We start from the raw sequence: 27,227 nt of genomic DNA, 5'->3' as shown, positions 1-27,227 counted from the left end.
AAGAATAAGAGCAGTACAAGACCCCACCCCACCTAAACTACTGTTAAAGAATAAGAGCAGTACAAGACCCCACCCCACCTAAACTACTGTTAAAGAATAAGAGCAGTACAAGACCCCACCCCACCTAAACTACTGTTAAAGAATAAGAGCAGTACAAGACCCCACCCCACCTAAACTACTGTTAAAGAATAAGAGCAGTACAAGACCCCACCCCACCTAAACTACTGTTAAAGAATAAGAGCAGTACAAGACCCCACCCCACCTAAACTACTGTTAAAGAATAAGAGCAGTACAAGACCCCACCCCACCTAAACTACTGTTAAAGAATAAGAGCAGTACAAGAGCCCACCCCCACCTAAACTACTGTTAAAGAATAAGAGCAGTACAAGACCCCACCCCACCTAAACTACTGTTAAAGAATAAGAGCAGTACAAGAGCCCACCCCCACCTAAACTACTGTTAAAGAATAAGAGCAGTACAAGACCCCACCCCACCTAAACTACTGTTAAAGAATAAGAGCAGTACAAGACCCCACCCCACCTAAACTACTGTTAAAGAATAAGAGCAGTACAAGACCCCACCCCACCTAAACTACTGTTAAAGAATAAGAGCAGTACAAGACCCCACCCCACCTAAACTACTGTTAAAGAATAAGAGCAGTACAAGAGCCCACCCCCACCTAAACTACTGTTAAAGAATAAGAGCAGTACAAGAGCCCACCCCCACCTAAACTACTGTTAAAGAATAAGAGCAGTACAAGACCCCACCCCACCTAAACTACTGTTAAAGAATAAGAGCAGTACAAGAGCCCACCCCACCTAAACTACTGTTAAAGAATAAGAGCAGTACAAGTGCCCACCCCCACCTAAACTACTGTTAAAGAATAAGAGCAGTACAAGAGCCCACCCCCACCTAAACTACTGTTAAAGAATAAGAGCAGTACAAGACCCCACCCCACCTAAACTACTGTTAAAGAATAAGAGCAGTACAAGACCCCACCCCACCTAAACTACTGTTAAAGAATAAGAGCAGTACAAGAGCCCACCCCCACCTAAACTACTGTTAAAGAATAAGAGCAGTACAAGACCCCACCCCACCTAAACTACTGTTAAAGAATAAGAGCAGTACAAGACCCCACCCCACCTAAACTACTGTTAAAGAATAAGAGCAGTACAAGACCCCACCCCACCTAAACTACTGTTAAAGAATAAGAGCAGTACAAGAGCCCACCCCCACCTAAACTACTGTTAAAGAATAAGAGCAGTACAAGACCCCACCCCACCTAAACTACTGTTAAAGAATAAGAGCAGTACAAGACCCCACCCCACCTAAACTACTGTTAAAGAATAAGAGCAGTACAAGACCCCACCCCACCTAAACTACTGTTAAAGAATAAGAGCAGTACAAGACCCCACCCCCACCTAAACTACTGTTAAAGAATAAGAGCAGTACAAGAGGCCACCCCACCTAAACTACTGTTAAAGAATAAGAGCAGTACAAGAGCCCACCCCACCTAAACTACTGTTAAAGAATAAGAGCAGTACAAGACCCCACCCCACCTAAACTACTGTTAAAGAATAAGAGCAGTACAAGTGCCCACCCCACCTAAACTTCTATATATATGTAATGTTTGCACAATCCCCAGTGCAACAATCTTGCACATTAGTGTGTGTTTCAGTGTACAGGTCCTGTGCCATGACTATATCACACCCATCAACAAACTGTGCAACCGTTTCCAATTCTTTTTTTACAGAACATACAATTGTCTGTTTCTCCCACATGTTCAATGGACTTTGCAAACCACCGTGTACATAGTCCACTATCCTGGTCTTGCATTATCAACCTTTCATCTTTTGGTTTCAATTCATCTCTCCTTAACTATTACTGAGTCAAATCCTGATCAACATGAGGTTGTTCCAGGAAATCTCTATAGGTGACAAAAACAATGGCGAGACCAAGTGCTTCATACTCTGTATAAGGACTCAGTGATTCATAACAGTTAGTCATTGCAATGTGATCTAGGGATGGAGGCTGAGCTCATTAAATGAGTCAGAAAGTGCTTATAATATAACCTTTCTATGATAGCAGTCTCAGTGCTTGTGAAAGACCTTTGGAAATGATCAGAATTGGAAAATTACCAATATAAAAATAACTGTCTCAGCATTTGGCAAGCAGAATTCAAAATTGCTGCAAAGAAGTTAAAACCATAACAAAGATGTGCATCTGTATAGTCACATTTCAAAAGACACTGCTTGTGTAGAGACAGCAAGTAACACAACAAAGTGCCTTGTCAAGACTACATGTAACATACAACCACAGTCCATATTTAATGTGGACATCCAATGAAATAAAATAGATTTAGTCTTGATTTAACCTAATATCCAGACACACAGCTTTAATGGGTTGCCCCTATGAATCCTCAAATTACAAGATGTAAAGCGACCAAAATTTCAAACACAAATGCCTGCCTGAAATAAGAAAAGGGTAATACTCTAACTGTAAGAATTTTTTCCTGGGGCAAGCCCAGCCTCCAAGCCTTAAACTATCTACCACCATTCTTGCACAAATACAAAGAAGAGAGAACTCTCCAAAAACAAAGGATTCACTGACAGTGCACACTTTGAAATCGCCCCAGCAGTGATTCTCTATGGAAAACAGTGAATGTCATCCTAACATCATCTTGGATTCTGGCACCTGATGCTCAACGAAATTGATCTCAGTCGCTTGTAGGTATACCGGCATTGATGGTCCATTCCATTTTAGGACTGAGAAAAGCAGGCTGCCTTGGGAAATGTTATTACTCAACAGTATACTAAAAAAGGTTAAGGCTATGAGCTGCTAATAAGCTTCATCATCAGTTTCCACTTCCATATTATGTGATTCTGATGACATAATTTATCAAGATCATGTTCTTGCCAATTCTTGAGAAGAGGCACTTGTGCTTAACATATGTTTCATGGTTAATAATAAAATTAATATATTCTGCAAGAAGACTAATAACCTTATATATATATATATATATATATATATATATATATATATATATATATATATATATATATATATATATATATGTATGTGTGTGTGTATATATATATATATATATATATATATATATATATATGTATGTATGTGTATATATATATATATATATATATATATATATATATATATATATATATATATACACACACACACACACACACACACACACACACACAAATATGTGCGTATTGAACATCCGTTAGAGAGTAGTCACAAAATGGATTTCTATAGAGAATAGGGAGTAGAGTAATGACACATACTCAACTACCATTCTCACCATTTTGCTTTTATACTTTTTCAGTTGCTTGCAAGGTGGTAACCAAAATGATTCTAAAACTATAAGATCAAATCTTTACAATGAAGAAAACATGGTTTCTTATGAGGAAGCTGCATGACTTAACAGCTGCTTCTAAAACACAGAAAGGCAAAATACAATGTTTGAATGAAATTATATTTCTTATCTTTGAAGACCTGTAAAATTATACAAATAATGCTGCAAGACATGACTTGTAGTTTTCCTGTAAATGCAAAATATCTTCTGTTCTGTTATCCAATAGCTTACTGTCATAGCCAATTATAATTACTAATAGAAGCTGATGTTACAGAGTCTGTATGATGCATTTAACTTTTCTGTATAATAAGTCTAAGGAGCAGATATTTTTACTTAACTCATACATCAGACTTGCACTCCTGAGTGGAGTGATAGCTTTTTGTTTGCTGTGATGCCATTGGGGGCTATTTAAAATAACTCACATGCATCCCTATAAATCTTAAGTTCCCTGATAATAAGAAACTCACACAGGACAGTTACTATGAGAATCCAGAAAGCTGTAATAGAACTGCACTTGTGAAAAGAATACCAGTATGGAACTCCTCCATGAATACAGTACAATGTCCATTCAAGCTCAATAAAATGCAAAGAAGAAAGACTCTGTGTGCAATAGGCCTGTAGAGAGCTTTCTTTCAAAAATCAAATTTTCAGCAGCTTGATATCTATTCCTCTTAAATACAATAGCTTATCTATAAGGACACAAATTTGAAACAACTTTTGTAACAAGTTGAAAGCACAGTCAGACATGAAATCAGAGTAACTACCTGTGCAGAGCAACAATATGTAGGGAAGAACATTGGCATGAGATGATACTTACTCTGTAATGTTACATATCTATGCAGCACAATCTTTGGTATGTAAAATTTACTGTGATAGACAGAAACATGCAGTGAATAAAATGGCAACAAATGAAAGATCATAGTGAGGTTATAGCTTAAAAGGAAGTAATACATATGAGTATATTCAAAGCACATTACCTGCAGCTCTCACTAAGACTCATTTCCCTTATTTTGAATAGCAGAACAGCACTACTGGTTAGCTACTTAGATGGGCATTACTAATTGACAGACATAACCCTTCTGCCCAAAAATAACAATACATTATGATAACATCTCTACAAACTTAATTCACATACAATATCATCTTCCATCCTGACAATTGCCCATCCCTCAAGGAAATTGTACCATACTCATGTCCACGAAGTCTAAGATCTGTAGACAGAAACTTTCTCACAGTAAACAAAGCTAACACTCACAGTGAAACCCTATTCCCAAATCAAATAGCAAAATTATGGAACTCTGTGCCTTACACCCTCCAAAACATATCTGAATCTACCAATTTCAAACAACTACTATTTGAACATCTGTCCAAAAACTGGCATTGCTCCTGCGCCAAACCTGACTGAGAAGATATCTAACTCTCTCAACACACTGTCCACTCTCTACTTCGTTTTCTCCCTCTCGTCAGTGTTATTACTACGCAAAAAAAAAAATATATATATATATATATATATATATCTAAAGGAAATCTCATTTGTTCATAACTATTATTTAATATGTACACAGTACTAATTTTATTTTTCTCACAGTGACCTTTAATGAAATGCATGTGTGTTTTTCTTTTTCAACCTGTATCTACTAGAAAACTGTATTGAATACTCCTTTGTGTGGACTAACTAGATGATGTGTATTCTGCATCTTACTATATGTATACTATTGTACTATCTAATTATTGCATTTTGCTTGTATTTCTGTTGAGCTTTTCTCCCAGGGCCTCCTCTGAAAACGGGCTTCTGGCCCACTCAGACTTTTCGGTAAACAAATGTAAAGAAATGAATAAATAAATAACAGGACTTACTGCAACCCTCTGTACAGTTAAGGCAAACAAAGCATGCAGGAATATGACCAATCCTCCTGTGATATCTCCACACTCGGTCAGTAATCAAGGAGCCTGAATCCTCGCCACTGACACTGGAGAGGGACGTTCATTTGAAATACTAACAGATACACTCAGTATTGTCAGATGCAGACCTCTCTGCATCAAGCACAATTTCCCTTAAGAGCACCTGGGGAACACGCTCAGTCCATGGGCTGGTTCCTCTCTATATCTGTCCACACCATCAATAAGACTCCCCACTGGCACAGCTCAGAGTTGAGTCCTTAAGCTGTGGTTCCAAGCTAAGTCCTCCGACACTCTCTCTGTAAAACTAGTGCTTTGTGTCCCTGCTCCAAGCATCTGATGCACGCACTCTTTGAGAATTGATTTGCATGCATGCACACATGCACGCACACACACATGCACACACGTGCACGTGGACACACACACACACACACACACACACACATACACACACCTGGGAAAGGCTGGCACAGATTCACCTGCTGTACTCCTTCTGCCCTAGACTATAAGATAGTTATTACTGCCTTCAGAACTCCTGCCAGCTACTTTAAGATTCTTACAGGGGTACCCAATTATACTGAGTGAAATTAATATTAATACAAATGGCAATACTGACCAAACAGCAAGGCTTTCAGGAGTGGCCAAAGTTATCACCAAATATGTATAGGCAAATACTGTCAAAGCTTAAGTATTTTCTAAAAAAGGACCAGCCGCAATGAAAAGTTTAAATATATTCAATAATAAAAGAACAGGAAAATACTAAATATCTAATTACAGTAAAGACCAGAGTTTCAGTCATAAGGAATATTAAAAACAGCATCGATATAAAATGTCACACAGTTATAGAAAAACAGTATTTATCTAGTCTCACTATCTATACTGATTGACTAAAGGAATTACTGTTCCTACTTATTGAATAGAGCAAGGCAAGATGATGGAGTGGTCCTTGTTGTTAAATCCTAGCCAGAATAGAGAATGCTGCTGAGACTTCAGTCTCCTCTAATATTAAAACATATTTCTGCACAGTATGACATCACATACATTTGGTCATCTGACTCTGCTTCCTGCACTATCCCCCTTCACTAGAGGCTACCAGGGTTTAGCACCTATGTGCTACAATACACACAGCTAGAGCTTTGCTCAATGTGGTGCAGCTGATGCAAGTCATAAAACCATAAAACCATTTCACTCTTCCTACAGCAGCTACCAACTATTCTCTAGCCCAGACATTGTGTCTCTGACTCCATTCAAAACTGTGGGATAACATCTTTATGGCTTAACCCATGAAGTTATTTAATTTCAAGAATATTTTGCAAAGTAAGGTGGATTAAGATCCTCTTCCCTTCCATTATACGCTTACAATGTATACATGTAAACAGTTACAATAATGTATGCACATTTCTTTTCCTTCCAGCAGGGCACAATGTTGATACAAGTATCTGTACAAATCAGTTTGATATACAAATGACATATAATTATTTATAAAATTCCAGCTAGCTGTGCTGGCATATGTTACAAATCCACTGCCTTATTTATCCTGGCATGGCTGGCAGTACCTCCTATCATCACGCCTCCAATCATAAACAGCTTGTAATGTGTTTGAGACATGATGAAATTCATTCTAAGAACATATAATAAGTTAGTTATGATTGGAGATGCCAAAACATGCACCTTTGCAGTACGTGGAGCTTTATATGCTCTGTGTACTGTTTTGTAACTGTCAAAGACATAGAAAACAAAATACTACCACACATACAGTGGGAAAAAATAAAGTGTTCCTCTGATTAATGAGCAGTTTTAAAAGCTGTTAGACACATCACTGCCACACTATTCTGTTATTTTTTAACAGCAAAGTGCATAACAGCATTTAAGGCTGAGAATATGTTTTGGATACTGTTCTCTAGAGGACATTGCTGTTTTCTACTGTGGAACTACATCAGTAAGGTGCTAAAAAAGTTTTTTTCCCCCCAAATTCAAAGCATAATTGTGGTGCTCCATGTACTTCACAGAGGATTATGATCAGGTCTGTAATTAAAACAGACTTATCTTGTGTTTGAGACATGGATGCCAAGAAATTCTCCTTCGGGATGAAGATCGAGAGGTGAATCTTGGCACCCAAGTTGAGGACATATAATGAAGGACATGACTGGTGAGATTCAGTCATAATTTTTGTAGTGCATGGAGCTTTATCTGCTCCATGTACTACCAGTTACAGGAAAAAAACAGAAAAAAGTGTAGGAGCATATGTTTCACCAGCATTCAAAACCTTTGAAAGCCTGCACTACATCTGAGTGTTGCCAGACAGACAGCAGGCAGAAACCTGTGTCCCTCTGAAAAATTTACCACTTTAAAAGTTGTTTTATACTTTGTTATATCACATTTGTCTGTTTACAAGTTTAACAGAGCAAGGTATCTAGGGTACTATAATTAAACCTGTTTTACCTTCTACCTCTGCTCTTTACTGACCAGCAGTATTCACCATTAATCCCTAACATGGGACTCAGTCTTAATTGCACTTAGGGCTGCTTAACAAAAGCTTTTAAAGCACCTTTCTGACATCAGAAAGGTGCTTAACAAGTTGACTTTTCCCATTGTTGGAGTATTATCATGGTGCTGAATGTACTATATTCTGTTTATGTTGAGTATGCAAACAGTCTTGCATGTGTTAGTATGTTTGACCTAATTAATGCATTGCATATAATTCAGCATGATGCAATACAGTCCCCTTTACAGGCACTTTTGTGTATATTTGTAGATGCAGCATACTGTTTTCCCACATCATTGTGTGCAGTGTAAAGTGGTCTGATATTACCTGGAGTAACAACGTTGCTGAACATCACTAGACATACAATGCCATTCCTCAGTATCAGCAAATGCAGCATATGCTAGTCTTCAGTATCACCATATAGTTTTATTTCTCAGTAGATATACCACCTCATTATCAAAGATGTATTATCCAATGCCTTGGTATAAATTGATATTATGTATCACTCCTCAGAATGACTAGATACATTGCCTCATTCCTCGGTATCACTAATAAGACTGACTGTTTCACTCCTCAATATCACTTGATATACTGTCTCATTTTTTAATATCATAACATATGCAGTCTCTTTTTTTCACTACTACTAGCATGAAATGCCTTATTCCTCACTATCATAATATTAATCCTATCCCCCACTATCGCAAATGTACTAACTCTTCAATATCACCAGATGTACTAACTCTTCAATATCACCAGATGTACTGTCTCATTCCTCACTACCACCAGCATGCACTACCCCATTCCTCACTATCGCTAGGCATACTATGTCATCCCTCAGTATAACCAAATGCACTGTATAATTCTTCAGTATCACTAGATATACTGTCCCATTTCTCATTATCACTATACAAGATGCATTGTCTCATTCCTCACTTATCACTACACATACTATCTCCTTCATCGGTATTATTAATTGTACTCTGTCACGTCTCACTATCACTACATGTACTGACTCATTCCTCAATATCTCTTGATGTGCTTTCTCATCCCTCAGCATCACTATTTGTACTTTCTCCTTCCTCAGTTTCACTGAATATACTGTCTCATTCCTCACAATTAGTAGATGCAATTAATTATTTCCATCATTGAATAGACTGTCTCTTTCCTCATTGTGACTAGATGTGCTGTCTAATTTATTTATTTATTTGTTTTTATTTGGTAACTGGGTAAGTAGGCTTGTCTACCAATAGTTTTCAGCTACAACCTGTTTTAAGCTCCAAGGAGCATAAATACAGAAATATAGTAACTGGCATAATATGTATTACTTAACAATATTTATAATTGTATCAATAACTAGAGAAATTCCAAGTTTCTGTGCAACTGGAATAATATGCATTAGAATGGAATATTAACAAAATCCTGCCAGGGAACATAAGATCAAAGGAAATTGTTACACATGTAATAACACTTGCATATTGTAAAAGCAAGCACATTTGGATTCCTTGCTCCTTAAGTTTGGCTTTAAACAATTTCAGTGTCTGCTGCTTTTTTTACTTCAGTTGGTAAATGATTCCAGATAGCAGGTCCAAGTCTGGATAGTGCTTTTCCCTTATATTTGTTTTGAATATTGGGCTAAGGAAATGGCTTCATTCCGGCTTTCACTGAAATTAAAACTGTAATCTCTGAAGTACAGTTGTGCTTTTAGTGGGAAGGATTGACCCAGTAATAGATTTTTAAATAAGAATGAGGTTATGACGATGTGAGGCATTAAAGCTATGCGAGGAGAAGTAAGGCAGTGGATGTGTAACACATGCCAGCATAGCTAGCTGGAGTTTTATAAAGAATTATATGTCATTTGTATATCAAACTGATTTCTATAGGTGCTTGTCTTGAAAAATCTATTCGTAAAGCTGCTTGTGTTAAAAATGTACCAACAGTGTGTCTTGCTGGGCAGAAAAGAAATGTGCATGTATGTATGTCAGACTGCACTATTGTAACTGATTAAATGTATATATTGTAACAGAGGATACTGAAAGAGAAGAGGTTAAGCTCGGTACCAGCTAACTTTTAGAAAAATATCCTGAAACTAAATTACTTAATTTAGGGGATAGAGATTGTATCTTATAGTTCTGATTGCAGCCAGAGACAAAATTCCTGTAAAATCAAGGACTAGAAATCCTGCTGTATTGTCCGTATCAGTAAACTAGCTGCTACCCTGGAAGGGTGGAAGTGCTGTAATGGTTTTATGGCTTCCAGATGCTATAACACATCTCAGCAAAATTGTGAGTATGGTAACACATAATATGTGCGAGATTCTGGTTTAATTTCTAGTAAAGAGGGTAGTATGGGAACCAGAAATCAGATGACCAGATGTATGTGATGTCATTCTGTAATCCAGCACTGAAATGATGTTTTAATCCTAGATGAGACAGAAGTCTCAGAGCAGTCTGTTTTTGAAACCTGACATAGAAGGATCCCTCACCTACTTCATCTTGCCTTGCTCCAGTAAATAACCAGGGAATAGTAATTCTTTAAATCAGTCAGGAAAATATAGTGAGATTAGTTAAGTACTGTTTTTCTGTATCTGTTTGAATCTATTTGTCTGTGTTATATTAATATTTCCTGTGACTGAAACTCTGATGTTTATTGTTCATACATTCATAGGTGTGTACTAGGCTAATGGCCCTGGAGCCTTTACAAGCCTAGCCCATATAACTGCCCTGGCATCGTGCTCCCAAACGTTAGTTCCCAGTGCCTCTATCGAGTAGAGCCACTGGAGTGATCCCAGGGGTGAACTTTCTATTTCCCATCCACTCATCAAGATTTCTCTTAAAGAGGGCCAGTGAGGTGCTCTGCTTGACATGTATGGGAAGTCTATTCCAGAGCATGGGCAGTCTCTGGGTTATGAAACTGTCCCTTCAGCATGTTCTGCTGATTGTGGTAATGAGGTTGAGGTCTCTGGAGCATGTGGTGTGGAGGGATTGGGATTTCTTTAGATGTAGCATTTCTAACAGTGCTGGGTCAAACATGGCTTTGCAAGTCAAGCAGAGATCACCTCTTTGTAGATGATGTGAGACAGAGAATAGCTGGAGTTTTTTTAATCTGTCCAAGTAGGACATGTGTTTAAGGCCTAGGATCCTCTTTGTGAGGTACTTTTGTGGCCTTTCAAGCTGTTGCATGTGTCTAGTGAGGGACATGCCAAATGGGGCATTATACTCGATGACTGGCCTAATGAGGGAAGAGTAGAGAGAGAGATGATGACCTCTTTCTTCCTGGATGCAAAACCCACCCCTACTCAGCATCTTAGGTCGTCTAACAAACAACTCTTAACCATAACTAAACCCAACAAAAGAGCTGGACAATGTCTCTATTCCCATGCCATTGCCAAACTTCAGAATGCACTCCCTGTCTCTCTTACACAACTAGACGCTAAAACATTTAAATTTGCACTAAAATAACATTATCTCAATAACCTTGTCTGTTCTTGTAGTCATATAATTAAACCACCTTAAATGTTTTGGCCACTATACACTACAAATACTTTTACTAACTTAATACAGTTGCAATTTACACTATCTGTTTTCATATCCAATCTCTCTTGCTTTCTTTATTTCTGTAGCTGAATAAACAGAATTGATTAAATGTTATTCTTACTTATAAGAATATACAACCAGAATTACTAAAAATCTAACACACTGGGCTTATTTTCTTGTATTATATACCTCTATAATATGTATTTGTCTTGTATATCTACTTCAATTTGTATTGTGTAAAAACTGTCTTGACTTTCAAAGTTAAGCTGATGTTATGTAAATATGTCTGTGATTGTATGAAGCTTTTCTCCCCAGATCTATAAATAAATAATGTGCCACATAGAAGGACTTTCTGACCACAGTGTCAATGTGGTGGTAGAAGGAGAGGTTGCTGCCACGCTGCGTCCCCAGATCTCTTATAACACCTTCAGTGTTCAGTAGGCTCCCACTGATGTGGTAATTAGTGGGAACTGAGTTTTTCCCAAAGGGATGACGATGCATTTTTTGACATTAAGCTTAAGGCCATGGTTTCGACACCAGTCATTGGTCTCAGTGAGGCCTTTTTGTAGGATGTCTACATCACTTGGGGAGTTAATAATGGCTCCCAGTTTGCAGGTATCTGCGAACTTTGTCAGCCAGAGTCCCTCCATGTTGGCCTGGACTTCTGAGAAGTAGATACCAAACAGGAGAGGACCCAGGACCGATCCCTGTGAGACTCTACTCGTGATTGGTCGGCAGTCTGACTTGGAGTCTGCTAATTTCACACTGTGGGTTCTATCTGTAAGCCAATTTGCAACCCACCTAGTGGTATAGGGGTTGATGCCTATTTTGGTGAGTTTATCAAAAAATCCTGAGTGGGGAATGGTATCAAAGGCCTTGGCCAGATCGAGGTAGGCCGTATGAACTGCCTTGCCCTCATCCACAGCTCTGGTGCCTGACTCCAAGAAGTCCAAGACCAAAACCAAATTGCGTGGGATCCAGAGTTTGGAGTTTCCCTGTATCCTTGTTAATTAGGTCCATGATGATGCACTCCATAGGCTTACATATCAATCTCATCAGGCTAATGGGGCGATAATTCCCAGAGTCTGTAGTCGCTCCCCCTTTATAGAGCGGGATGACTGTAGCAGTGTGCAATTTGGTAGGGACAAAGCCTGAGGTGAAGCTGTGATTGAACAGGGCACACAGATGTGGTGCCAGTTCACTTTGCAGTTCATGTAGAACACATCCAGGGATATTGTCGGGTCCCATGGAAGCTGTATTCTTGGCCTTGGACAATGCAGCTTTAACCTGTGCTGAAGTAATGTTGGGTGCCTGGCATTCCTCTGGTATTGTGATTGGTTCTTTGTGGGGGGGGGGTAAAGTCGGCACTGAATCTGTCATCCAGTATGTTGGCAATATCTGCTGGTTCAGTATAGGAGGTACCATTGTGAGTGGATGGGAAATAGAAAATTCACCCCAGGGATCACTCCAGTGGCTCTACTTGATAGGGGCACTGAGAACTAATGTCGGGTAGCATGATGCCAGGGCACTTCTATGGGCTAGGCATGTAAAGGCTCCAACACCATTAGCCTAGTACACACCTATGAACCTATGAAAACAGGCATAGGGAACTAAGGCATGAAATCAAGTAGTGTCTGACATAAATATTGCAGGGGGAAGGAACCACAATGTGGGACATTATCAGAATACATCAAATGACTTGGGTGGATTTACCAGGACAAAATCTAGGCCAAATGCAGTTGTCTGTACAGCATTGGTGATGGCCCTTCCACACTCCGGCCTTTAACACTGGATGAACAGTATGATTTTAATACAGATAAGGATGCTGTTGGAACAATCAGAGGTGATGTGGACACCATTCAGACCACTGCAATAACCACAGTTAGGCAGTAGGAAGGCCAATGTGTACCTGATTTTACTACTGTTTCATCATCATCACATGCCAGCACTTGCCATCATTGTCAGATGATGCAGCACAAACTCTATAGACAATGCATGGTGACTGTGAGTACCACACCATCATGTAATAATCATTCCACCTGTCACAAGTCCCATAACCATATCTTGACATATTTCTTCACAACGTGAGCACCAGAAACAACCACACCCTATACTTTAGCACAACAGGCTGATGTTGACACTGGAATGACTGCCAGTGATTATGCCATAACTCTTATACTGATGACACAGCCTGATGACAGTGGCATAAAGTGTTAAAGTGTACTGACAGAGCCTCCGCCCCATAGCATGTGGATACCTCCATATAATGAGACAGGTCCACACAATCAGCAGAATGAGGAAATGACATTATAGAAGAGGGGGCACCACATAGCTCAACACTTGCTTCTTGTGCACAGCCAGAACCCCCTGATGAAGAGACTACCCTTTCAAATTAATAGTATCCACTGTCATACCTGTACACAGAACTGCCAGGTAAAAGCATATTTCACAATTAGCTACAGAGATATGCAAGGTCCTGGCTGCCCAGCACCGGATGTGCTTTGGCATAGTTCAGGCACAGGCTTTTGCCAGTGAGAGTCAGACAGAGGTATTGCAGGGTATACATGAGGAATTCCACCAGTAAGGAGGCTAGGGACAAAGTCATGATGATTTTCATGTACATTATGGTTACACACACAATTATTACATGTCATCCTTCATGCACACACTAGTAAAGACTTACCAGACATACAATGGGAACACTGTTGTTTGTGGATAAAGGACTGCCCACATGCATGGTGGATGAGTATACCAGCTATTGTATGTGGATTGCCCCAAGAAAAAATAAGGCAGCCAGGTCTCACCAGCCTTCCACAACATGTGGTAGAACCTCTCAGTCAAGGTCTAGGTCCCACTGCACTGTTAAAATCAATATCAAGGTTCTCCTGCATTTGATGGATACCATCATCTGAGCAACTCAGCACCAAGCTCACATCCTGCACTGGATCGCAAAGTATGGGGCCATCACGCATACTATCCTTAGGGGACATTGTGTATGGCACCTTCCAAATATAAAATAAATATCTTGAATATCAAATAACACAGACAGTACTTTCCCAGAAATTACTTTTTAGATTGGTCCAATACTACATCTGTTCCTGGTATCTGAAAAATAGCAAACAGAAGGAGGAAAATCAGACTTCTTGTTTAAGGCAAGTAATTTTTGTTCTCTGCACACAACATTCATAATACTCTGCTTTTTACACTGCAGTGAAACAACTACAGTATAGTCCTAAACATGTTTTATGAGACCTACTATTCTGCGCTTCAGTCAGAGCCTGCCAGTATAATTAGCATGTGTGCCCTTATCCATTACACTGTACAAATGATGACTGCAAATACATTATGAAAAACACATTTTTTTCCTTGATATCCGGAGAAATGTCTTATGCACAGTCTAAGTTGACCATGTACCACTCAGAGTAACCCACAAATAATACTGCTTGCATCAGGTATTATATGTCCAGTTTTGCACTGTTGTGAAGTGAATATTATGATCCATGGTGGTTGTGGACTAGATGCCCCTTCTTCACCAGTGAATCTGTACACCAAGTACAAGCCTGCCAGAGAGGTTGCCATGTTTCTACCTTCAGCTTACTACCATTGTTATTGTCACTGATGGGTGAAACAATAGAGGGAGTGTCTCTGCCACTATCTGTGACTGGCTGTGGCAGTTGCACACCAGACCAATGCATAATCATCTTGGTGGTAAGCATGTCTGCAGTAGCAGAGTCATAATGAAGCCCTCCGCAACTCACCTAGGCAACAAAAATACATTTTGAGTAGGCCAAACACTCTTTCAATGACTATCCTTGTGTCAGACAGGGTGATGCTTAAGTGCTCCTCACCAGTAACCTGGGGGTTGAGGACTGGTACCATTAGCCAATGTTTCAGTGGGTAGCCTGCAGCACCTGGAAAACAAAAAAGGAGGGGAGATATATAAAAAGAAGGGAGATTAATCAATTCTACCTATGCCATTCTTTAGCTAAAAAAATTACCATGTTTAGAACAGTATTAATATTTTGCACTTCCCAACTAGGTAACCATGAGGAATCCTGCCATGCAGGAATCATGGTAACTGTCAGAAAGCTAGATCAGCACAATACACCAGCTCCGGTGCATAACACACTTCCTGGCATTTGATGGAATGATATCCCCTCCTGTTTGGACTCCAGCCCCCTCATGGTCAAGATGGGGTCCTAATACCAATATGGTTTCACCTATTGCAGTTAGCACCTGCATACCTCAGGAAAGTGTGCCATTCTGTAGAAGGCACACATGGTACTGGTTGATCCTGATGTGGATTACTGTGTCTATTTCACCAGTGTCACATGTGCCAAGAGTATGTCATGAAGCTGTTGAAATATCCTCGAGACAAAAGCCCGTGAGATACCCAACACATCCCCAATTTGTTCCTGGAAGGTCTCTGTGACAAGTATACTGAGGGCTATACATACTTTGGTATCCAAAAGTATAGGAAGGACATGCATGCCCTCAGTCCCTGTTGATGGGCCATACAAACTCACGAAAGCCTATACTATGTCCCTGTCCATTCTAAACTTGTAAAAGATTTTCTGATCAGCAAAGTTCAGAAGAGATAGCTTTGACAAGCACCTCAGAATGGGAGACAGTTAAGCTACAGTGAACAACAGCATTTTCAAGGATTGCAAAGTGGATAGAAAAGGTGTCACTTCACTTTTTATAAGCCTTATTCATAGGACATAATTGCACATCAAAAAGTGACTATGAATTGCACAAAGATGGGAAGAGCTCCATATTTGCATAATATAGTCACTGATTTTTCACACAGTCATTTACATTTCATTATTACCACATTTACATAAGATTTTCTCAAACTACCTCAAATGGCTACTACTAATCTTAGCTACTGCCTCTGAATCACATCTTAGATGTGCACATACCCACAGTGCGTAACCATAACCACTATGAATACCTCCCCACCAGTTAGCAAACTGGCATTCATATTACAGTATATGTTGTCAGTGACCTTGTATAGGGCAGTCATTGTGCTAAAGGCATTGACAGAATGCATGCTGATCATCACACAACAATCTGTATTTGATAGTATGATCAAAGAGCTGTTTGTAGAGGAGTTCTTCAAACTTTTTGTTAAAGGACGTGGATTAGAAATTGGTGCAAGTGACTTAGCAATGCTAGAGGCTAACAGTTTTAGAAAAATGGGGTGAAGCTTACTGAAATTAATATCAGAAGTATTATTTAATTTTTGTAGCTGTTCTTTGGTGTCTTTCCATCGTAACTACCTGGAACAGAATATAGGGCAGTACTCAGCTAGAGGGTATTGCTGAATGTTTTTGAGAGAGTGAATTTGTTGTTGAGAAAGCTACTGTGGGAGAAATGTTTTGGCAATGACTTCAAAGAGGAAATAAGGATGTTTCTATATTGTGTGGCAAAGTTAGTTTTGTCCTTTAAGGTGTTTAAATGGTTAGCATTACTTAGGTAATTTATAGAACTTTTTAGTTGTTTTAATTCTTTCCAAAAGTGTTTAGGGGATGAGTTAATGTCAGTTTGCTTTGTTCAGATGTAGGTAGCTCTAGCCAAGCTTGAGGCTATTCTAATTTGGTTATTCTAATTTTCTTGTTGTGTTCTAGATAGATGCTGTGAATCTGAGCAGTGCTATGGTTTTCTTCCCAGGTCTTATCTCATTCTTGTATTGATTTCTTTAAGTTGGGCATCAGCTAGTAGCAAGTTTGACCTCTAAGTCTCCTATTAATCATAGGAAAGATTGCATCTTGTACTTGTGAGGGAATATTTAAGAAGTAATATAGAGCTACAATGGGGCCAGTGAAAGCATATGGTGTCATCCAGACTGTGGCTTAAAGGTCTTCATCTAGGATTTCCTGTTTCTTTTCTGAAATGTCTCTACATATGACTATCAAAGTGTTTTTAAATATTTTAAGGGCCAAGAGGATGTTACTGGACAGTGGTCACTTATATGATTGGACAGTACTGTGATTGTATGCATCTGTGTGCCACGTTGGCAAGAATTTGGTCTATTGTGGACTGATTGCCAGTTAGGTGGTTTAGTCTTGCTTGATGCCTAACTAATTAGTTTAAGCTTTTATACTGGAACAAGAGGGGGGGTCTCTAAATGGGACAAGTGTAAGACAGTGTGTCCTTTCAGTGTCAGCTTAGTATAAACCCTTTTAGTATCTTTGTTTTTCTTTTCACCATCCTTTGAACTGTGTGTGATTTCTAAGTCAATGTCTTTTTGTAGAAGTACAGAAGCGCCTCCATAATGCCTAGCATCTAGTCTACAGTAATTATACATGATGTAGTTGCTATGAATGAACTGGGATAGGCAAAGGTTATCTTTTAGCCATCTTTTGATTAAAGCTATTATATGTGTTCTCTGATCAGCCATGTTTTCACTGAAGCCCATTTATCGTTTAAGCAAAAGATGTACCTGCAAGCAATTTTAAAGTGACTGTGTTTAATCCATGAATATTAGCCTGGGAGTTTGGGCCCGTGTTAAGCTGTATGTCCCCAGACAGAATTTTTTTTTATTAGGGCATAGTAAAAGGAAGTTTCTTTATGGCAGAGGATTTCTGCTATACTGATGAACAAGAACAGTCTGCAAGATAAACTGCCTTCTAGTTAAATATGATAATAAGGAGGAATGCTTTCTTCTAGTTAGCTAGGTCAATAAGGGGGAATACTTCTTAAATAGATTTGGGAGAAATATCTTAATAGCGTTTGCCTTGTTAGACTTTGAGGGAGTCGGATGACTTTCTTCTATAGGGATGGTACCTGTGATCTATAGATGGTACCTGTAATGTAAAGGGATGGTGCCTGTGATCTATAGGGATGGTGATCTAAAGGGATAGTACCTGTGATCTATAGGGATGGTACCTGTGATCTAAATGGATGGCACCTGTGGTCTAAAGGGATGGTACCGTGATCTAAAGGGATGGTACCTGTACTCTATAGAGATGGTACCTGTGATCTAAATGTATGGTACCTGTGGTCTAAAGGGATGGTACCTGTGAGGTAAAGGAATGGTACCTGTGAGCTAAAGGAGTGTTACCTGTGATCTGTAAGGATGGTACCTGTGATCTAAAGGAATGTTACCTGTGATCTAAAGGGATGGCACCTGTGATCTAAAGGAATGTTACCTGTGATCTATAGGGATGGTACCAGTGATCTAAAGGAATGATACCTGTGATCTAAAGGAATGATACCTGTGATCTATAGGGATGGTACCTGTGATCTATAGAGATGGTACCTGTGATCTAAATGGATGGTACCTGTGGTCTAAAGGGATGGTACCTGTGGTCTAATAGGGATGGTACCTGTGAGCTAAAGGAATGGTATCTGTGGTCTAAAGGGATGGTACCTATGATCTAAAGGAATAATACCTGTGATTTAAAGGAATGATACCTGTGATCTATAGGGATGGTACCTGTGATATAAAGGAATGATACCTGTGATCTATATGGATGGTACCTGTAATCTATAGGGATGGTACCTGCGATCTAAAGGAATGATACCTGTGATCTAAAGGAATGATACCTGTGATCTATAGGGATGGTACTTGTGATCTGTAGAGATGGTACCTGTGATCTAAATGGATGGTACCTGTGGTCTAAAGGAATGATACCTGTGATCTATATGGATAGTACCTGTAATCTATAGGGATGGTACCTGCAATCTAAAGGAATGATACCTGTGATCTAAAGGAATGATACCTGTGATCTAAAGGAATGGTATCTGTGATCTATAGGGATGGTACTTGTGATCTATAGCATTAGCACCTGTGAGCTAAAGGGATGGTACCTGTGGTCTAAAGGGATGGTACCTGTGGTCTAAAGGGATGGTACCTGTGATCTAAAGGGATGTTACCTGTGATCTAAAGGAATGATACCTGTGATCTAAAGGAATGATACCTGTGATCTACAGGGATGGTACCTGTGATCTATAAGGATGGTATCCGTGATCTAAAGGGATGGTACCTGTGATCTATAGGGATGGTACCTGTGATCTATAGGGATGGTACCTGTGATCTACAGGGATGGTACCTGTGATCTACAGGGATGGTACCTGTGATCTACAGGGATGGTACCCGTGATCTAAAGAAATGATACCTGTGATCTACAGGGATGGTACCTGTGATCTATAGGGATGGTACCTGTGATCTAAAGGAAAGATACCTGTGATCTAAAGGAATGGTATCTGTGATCTATAGGGATGGTACCTGTGATCTATAGCGTTGGTACCTGTGAGCTAAAGGGATGGTACCTGTGGTCTAAAGGGATGGTACCTGTGATCTAAAGGGATGTTACCTGTGATCTAAAGGAATGATACCTGTGATCTAAAGGAATGATACCTGTAATCTACAGGGATGGTACCTGTGATCTATAGGGATGGTACCTGTGATCTAAAGGCATGATACCTGTGATCTATAGGGATGGTACCTGTGATCTATAAGGATGGTGCCTGTGATCTAAAGGAATTGTATCTGTGATCTATAGGAATGGTACCTGTGATCTATAGGGATGGTACCTGCGATCTATAGGGGATAGTACCTGTGATCTAAAGGAATGGTACCTGTGATCTAAAGAAATGATACCTGTGATCTAAAGACCTAAGAGTAGAAGAATCAGCAGTATGACAGTAAAGGTATCTGTAGTGGGGGGGGGGGGGGCATGGTGTATTGTGAAACTGAAGACAAGTGGAGTACGAATCACAAAAGATAGGACAGGATGATGGGGGTGTGGATAATGGGGTTGGAGGTGATTAGTCACAATAAAGCTGCTATCACATGTACGCATAATGTAGGAGAGACCAGTTTCAGCTAAGCTTCCACCAAAGCTAAAATTGTTATAATTCTATATAGAGTAGTTTCAGCTATGTTGCCACCAGTGCTGAAACACTGTCCTTAAATAACTTGTACAGTACAGAAAGAATCCATCTGTGCTAACTAATCAGTCGATATCATTCCTCAGTATCATTTGATGTGACTTATCCCTCAGTATCATTAGATAACACTCCCTACGTCCATAGAATCACTGCCCATCCATCAGTGTCACTACATGTACCATCTCATTGAACAGGATCATTGCATGTTCAGCCTCATTCCTCTGTACGAATAGATTATTTTCATGGTATCAGTACATGCATGTTTCATTCCAGCAATTCACTACATGTGCTGTCTCATCCACTAGTATCACTGTATATACTGTCCCATCCATTAGTATCATTATATATACTGTCCCATCCGTTAGTATCACTATATATACTGTCTCATCCCTTAGTATCACTATATATACTGTCCAGTCCATTAGTATCACTATATATATATATATATATATATATATATATATATATATATATATATATATATACTGTCTCATCCTTTAGTATCACTATATATATATATATATATATATATATATATATATATATATATATATATATATATACATTGTCTCATCCCTTACTATCACTATAGATACTGTGTCATCCCTTAGTATCACTATATATACTGTCCCATCCCTTAGTACAGTGAAGGCAAACCTATGACACTTGTGTCAAAGATGACATGCCATGACACTTTGGGGTGACACACCAGCGTCTACCAGCACCCCAGTTACCAAAGAAACTGCTTTTGCATTTGTTGCTTGTGTGAAGTGCATTAAATTATTTTGTGCTAGGAGCCAGTTCAACAACACTGGTGCAGAGGTGAGGACGTCATTAACCTCAAAGACTATTATGGTATACTTTCTCTATAGAGAAAACTGCAAAGGGCAGTTCTGACATTGTTTTCTCTTCATGGTTACACTTCTGCAAAGGGAAAGTAGTCTGCATTTCTAGGAGCGTGCTGTTTTACACTCCTGTCAACTGTCCATCTTAATCCCACCTAAAACTAGTAAATTTTTACACTTAATAATGACAATAATTAGATTTATAGACTAATTTTACTTCAGAAAATGTATATTAATTCACATTCATTTTTTCCTGTCAGTGTCTCAAATTAATAGTACTAGTAGTTTAAAGCTGTCCATGTCTCTTATTTATAGATTTGTCCCTGATTCTGTTGAGATTTATTCCTGATGTATTGAGAGCCATGCTGTTTTATTTATTTTTTATTATTTATTTATTTTTTTGTTTGTTTTTGTTTGGGGGGGGTGAAACACAAGCAGAGTCAGGTTTGGCATTTTCCAAATTTTTGACACTCCGAACCCAAAAGGTTCACCATCACTGCATTAGGATCACTATATATATATATATATATATATATATATATATATATATATATATATATATACTGTCTCATCCCTTAGTATCACTATATATACTGTCTCATCCGTTAGTAACACTTTATATACTATCCCATCCATTTGTATCACTATATATACTGTTTCAACCATTAGTATCACCATATGTACTGTCTCATCCATTAGTATCACTATATATATTGTCTTATCCCTTAGTATCACTATATATACTGTCCCATCCCTTAGTATCACTATATATACTGTCACATACATTAGTATCACTATATATACTGTCTCATCCCTTAGTATCACTATATATACTGCCCCATCCCTTAGTATCACTATATATACTGTTTCAATCATTAGTATCACTATATATACTGTCTCATCCGTTAGTATCACTATATATACTGTCTCATCCCTATGTATCACTATATATACTGTCCTATCCATTAGTACCACTATACATATATATATATATATATATATATATATATATATATATATATATATTACTGTTATGTCTGTTAGTATCACTATACATACTGTCTCATCCATCAGTACCTATATATACTGTCTCATCCTTTAGTATCACTGTATATGCTGTCTCAACCATTAGTATCACCATATGTACTGTCTCATCTGTTAGTATCACTATATATATTGTCGTATCCCTTAGTATCACTATATATACTGTCCCATCCATTAGCATCACTATATATACTGTTGCATCCGTTAGTATTATTACATATACTGTCTCATCCCTTAGTATCACTATATATACCGTCCCATCCATTAGTATCACTATATATACTGTTTCAACCATTAGTATCACTATATATATCTGTATACTGTCTCATCCGTCAGTATCACTATATACACTGTCTCATCCCTTAGTATCACTATATATACAGTCCCATCCATTAGTATCACAGTATATACTGTCATGTCCGTCAGTATCACTATACATACCGTCTCATCCATTAGTATCTATCTATCTATATATATATATATATATATATATATATATATATATATATACTGTCTCATACATTAGTATCTATATATATATATATATATATATATATATATATATATATATACTGTCTCATCCTTTAGTATCACTATATATACTGTCTCATACATTAGTATCACAAGATGCATGCATACCTCTCAATTGCCCAGATTTTCACAAAATGTCCAGATTTTGATTCATATTTTTGGTCTGTTCTTCAAAAAATTTGTGGTTTTCTGGCAAATCACTGAAGACTGAAGTCACTAAATAATGACAGACATTTGAGTTTCAGACTGCATATCTTTCAGAAAATGTATGGTACCACAAATCCTGTTATTCTAGCAACTCTGTAAGTTTATAAGAGCAATATTTAATATCTGTCCCTATTTTGGGGCCTTTGTTTCCCATAACTTTTTGCAGTAAGTGGTTGAGAGGTATGGATACACTGCCTCATCTCTCAGCATCACTAAACTGTCTCATTCCAAAGTACAGTAGAAGCACCAAGCAGTTTCTAAACATCACTAGTTGCCATTATCATGAATCCCACTGTTTCAATTTCATTATTCAGTATCACAAAACTTTTATTTAATTCTATGTACCTGCATAAATGGCCTGTTTTTTTAGGTCTACAACCAAGGCCACAAAGGTAGCAGTACAGTAGTAAAGTCAATTTTCTTTACGTTTACTGAAGCATTAAACATTTCTAGATATGCATTATTCAAGCAAAACAATAATTTACAAGTATTAAAATCCATCAATAAAATAAATTAAAGCAAACAAATGTATAACAAAATGAAAAAAAAAAGATAACATTCATAATGTTAACTGTGAAATAGGTTGGCAGTAGATGTAAAACGACAAAACAGTAAAGTATTAAGTCCATTTCTGCAGCAAGATTTATTAGTTAAGCCAAACAGCCAAAGCAGAGGCATAGTCTGTGATGCCAGTTACCCGTGTTTGATGATGGGCCCAGGCTGTTCATGAAGTGGATGGAGGAAGGAAAATCTGAGTACCTATAGCATCTCTCCTATCCGTGGAGGGAGAACTTTAATTTCATTCAGATACACAACATGTTCTGGCAATGGCTAGGAGCAGCTGCTGAAGTCCTATGTGTTATGAGTGAATAGAGTCTGAAGATGTTTTATAGTTTGCTCACTGAGTAAAAGTGGATTAGCTACGAAAATGAGAAAGCAAGAGTTCTTTTCTACATTTTCTAGGGTTGGTCATCCATGGACATTCCAGTAGCATAGCAGTCCCTCCCTTATCTCTAGCAATAGGAAACAGACTCCAAAGCAAGCATAGACCTGGTACTGATGGCAAGGCTGCATTCCCTGGAAGAGAAGTCTGAGCCCAAAGGGAGTTCTTTGGGAATAGGATCACCTGAATGTGTGCAGCTGTATATGGGAAGGACCTGCTGTAGAAGCATATTATAAATGGTCATCAACAGACGTTTCAAACAAAATTATGTATAACAGAACATACTTATGCAGGAAAAGAAGAGTGAGTCTAGCACATTGAACAAGCTGAATCATGGCAAAGGCATTCACTTGTTAATTAACTGAAAGGGTGAGTTTAGCAAGGGCAGGTTGCTAACAGGTCAAAGTATTTGTAGATGCAACGTAGAAAGTTGATGAAGTTGGTCTAGTTCAGAGTCAGTTTGGAAGGTAGGTCCACAGTTTAGGCCCACCTGTGGGAAAGGTCTTTTCACCTGTGATCATTACGTTTGAAAAGAGGCAGACAAACAGACAGACAGAGACTCTGTGGAATTTAGCAAGGAATGGAGGTTGTAAAATGTAAATGCACATGCCGAGTACAAGATTGCTTCCTTAACACAGATAGTATTCAGTGCAGAAGTTTAAAAGTGGAAAGACTGATGTACAGAGTAAGAGTTTTTTCATGTGCTCTTTACATAGCACAAATCAAGGTGAAGGATACTTGGAATGGATGATTCTGTTTAACAATATGTGCAGGCTGGCTGGTATTAGCAGTGGATGCCTAGGCAAATGAAGGGAGACCACACTCCAGTAATTATTAGCACTCCTTTGGTAAGTCAGGCTCTAGCTTCAAGGGAAAGGAATCTGCTAATATCTCGACACACCCCAAGCTGTTTGATGAGTTTGGAATAATTCACGGTTAAGTACAAGGTAGGATTCAGAGATGCTACTGTGTTGGCTGGGCTAACATATGGAGAAAAACACCAAGTAGTTCAAAGAATACAGTATACAGCAGGGCTGCAAATCTGGTACATTTACTGAGCACTAAAATGTCAGATGGTATACAAATGAATATATATGCAAATAAGCAGCTTTGGTGACTTAACACTGTTAATGCAGCTCAGATGCTCTGCACTGGAGCTCCCATATGTAACTATGTTACAAAAGATATGGATGTCTACAACAGAACAAGGCAATGCAGTCTCAGTACATAAAGGAGTGTGGTCATTTACTCTGGCTGCTGTCACTGCATCATTAATAACTCAGCCCCTTTCACATTAACAGCAGGAAAAAACAAAAATTAACATACACTACAGACATCAAAAATGCAGACTACACATATCCCATCATATGCATAAACAAAATACATGCAAATAAAATTGGTCAAATGCAATATGAAAAATTAAAATAAAAATAGAAAAGAAAAAAGAAATGCCTCATCTAGCCAATCAGAAAATGCCATTGCCTGCAACATGGATCCACATGTAAAAATAATAAATGACAACAAACTAAATAAAATACAAAATAATCTATAACCAGAACATATATCAATGTAACTCTCACTAATGTGCTAAAATAGTACCACAAAATTACTAATAACATTAAAAAATAGAGTAAAAGTTACACCAGTACCGCAGTAGAATGCCACCCTTGAGAGGGACCATTTATAAATACCTGCATAGTTTATACAAAGCCCTATTCAATATAAAAGTTACATAATTAACAAATTTCAAAATTAGAAACAGTAATACTAATTTAAAAACTACAGAAAATGCATACATTGAATACGCACCACACCACATGGAACACATACCCTCCAGAACACCCACTATCACAGCTAACACATAAAAAACACAAACCACACACCCACCTTCGTGGAGGGTCTCAATAGAAATTTACCCAAACAGCAGAGACCTCCAAGAAAGAAACACAGTCGACCACCACAACACAGCACATACCACAGGACACATATCTCACCCCCACAGTGTGCTCCTCAACCTAAGCCCCTAAGGCTAAACACCTTGTCCAATACACTAATCATAGGTGACTCAGTAGTGAGGCACACAGATGTCTGACTCACTAGGTTGAAAAAGGAAAAGGTAACAGTCAGCTATCAGGTGCCAGAATCTGACACATAGCACACGTACTCAGGTCACGTTACAACAAGTACAAGTATGACTCTGTCATTGTCCATGTGGGTGTGAATGATCTGAGACACACCTCCCTGTACTACATGAAAAGAGACATGGTGGAGCTCTTGGATTATGTGGCCCAGGCAGGTATGACACTAGCCCTGAGCAGTATCTACCGTCACCCAGAATGATACTGCAGTACAAACAAAAAATGATTAACTTCAACAATTGGCTAAGTTTCTGGTGTCATTCTAAGGGGATCCAGTATCTGTCTACTTTGGATGACATGATTGACAGACCTCAATGCTTTGCCAAAGATGGCCTGCATCTGTCACCCCTGGGTTTCCAGGTACTGGCTAAGTCTCTTGCCATCCCTATAGTGCTTTTTTAGGTTGTATTCCAAACATCAAATTACCACTGTAACAGTTATAAATAAATGTAATCTGAGAGTCATGCTGCTCAACACTAGAAGTATAAATCTCAAGATGCACTCGCTCAAAGCACTCCTCAAAATGGAGAACATTGACATTTGTGCTGTAACAGAGACCTGGTTTAAAGCGGCAGAAAGCACCCCTGCACTACCAGGCTATAACTCATTCCACACCTTTTGGCCCCGAAACATGGACCGAAGCTCCAAAGGTGGTAGTGTCTCCATAGTCATAAAGGATATGCACATGTCCAGCTAGCAGCCCAGCATAACGCATCTGAGATACTTCGGGTACAACTTACATTGGGTAAGATGGCGATTCAGGTCATAATGTGCTATAGGTCCTCAACCATGTCCCTAGACTCTCATTCCATGTTCCTAAGCACCCTGGAATCTATCCAGGTCCAACCCAACACTCTCATACTAGGAGACTTTACCCCTCCATCAAGTGGGAAAACTACTCAAGCACCAATACACTGGCACAATGCTTCCTGGAATTCATCAATTCCAATGCCCTGGGCCAGCTCATTCTGACCCCCACTAGAGGAAGCAACATCCTTGACCTGGTTATTACTAATATGAGCGACCATTGCTCTACACCAATAGTCAACCCCTCCCTGGTCATATCCGACCATAAACTAATTACCAGCCACATCTCACCCACACCCCCCGCAAAGGTAACCACCTTGAAAAACATCTCCAAAGCTGACTTTGGACTCCTAAAAACAAAGGTGGCTAACTTCACGGCACCCATGCCAATGAAAAATAGCTGCATGACTGCCAAATAATACACCAATGCACTGTACGAACATGTACATAAATGCATGGAGCTAGCCATACCCAACAGAACCAAGATGCTCTCCTCCAAAAAAAGAAAGCCAATCTGCTGG

The 27,227-nt window shown here is 38.8% G+C and overlaps 1 protein-coding gene across 2 annotated transcripts in view; it reads right to left on the bottom strand.

The window, feature by feature from the left end:
• LOC122811943 (leupaxin-like) overlaps positions 1 to 27,227 on the bottom strand; it is a 467,997-nt gene that overhangs the window by 414,260 nt on the left and 26,510 nt on the right. Inside the window, exon 2 of one of the 2 annotated variants that reach the window (XM_044084131.1) lies at positions 15,052 to 15,204. The exons of the other annotated variant lie outside the window; for it this stretch is intronic. Coding sequence (XP_043940066.1) covers positions 15,052 to 15,204 — 153 coding nt within the window. The remainder of the gene's footprint in view (positions 1 to 15,051; positions 15,205 to 27,227) is intronic. 2 annotated transcript variants of the gene reach the window in all.

This window comes from Protopterus annectens, chromosome 9.part0, assembly GCF_019279795.1.
Source record: "Protopterus annectens isolate FY-2018-M chromosome 9.part0, PAN1.0, whole genome shotgun sequence".
Classification (NCBI taxonomy): domain Eukaryota; kingdom Metazoa; phylum Chordata; order Ceratodontiformes; family Protopteridae; genus Protopterus; species Protopterus annectens.
This window is presented reverse-complemented; position numbering and strand designations above follow the sequence as displayed.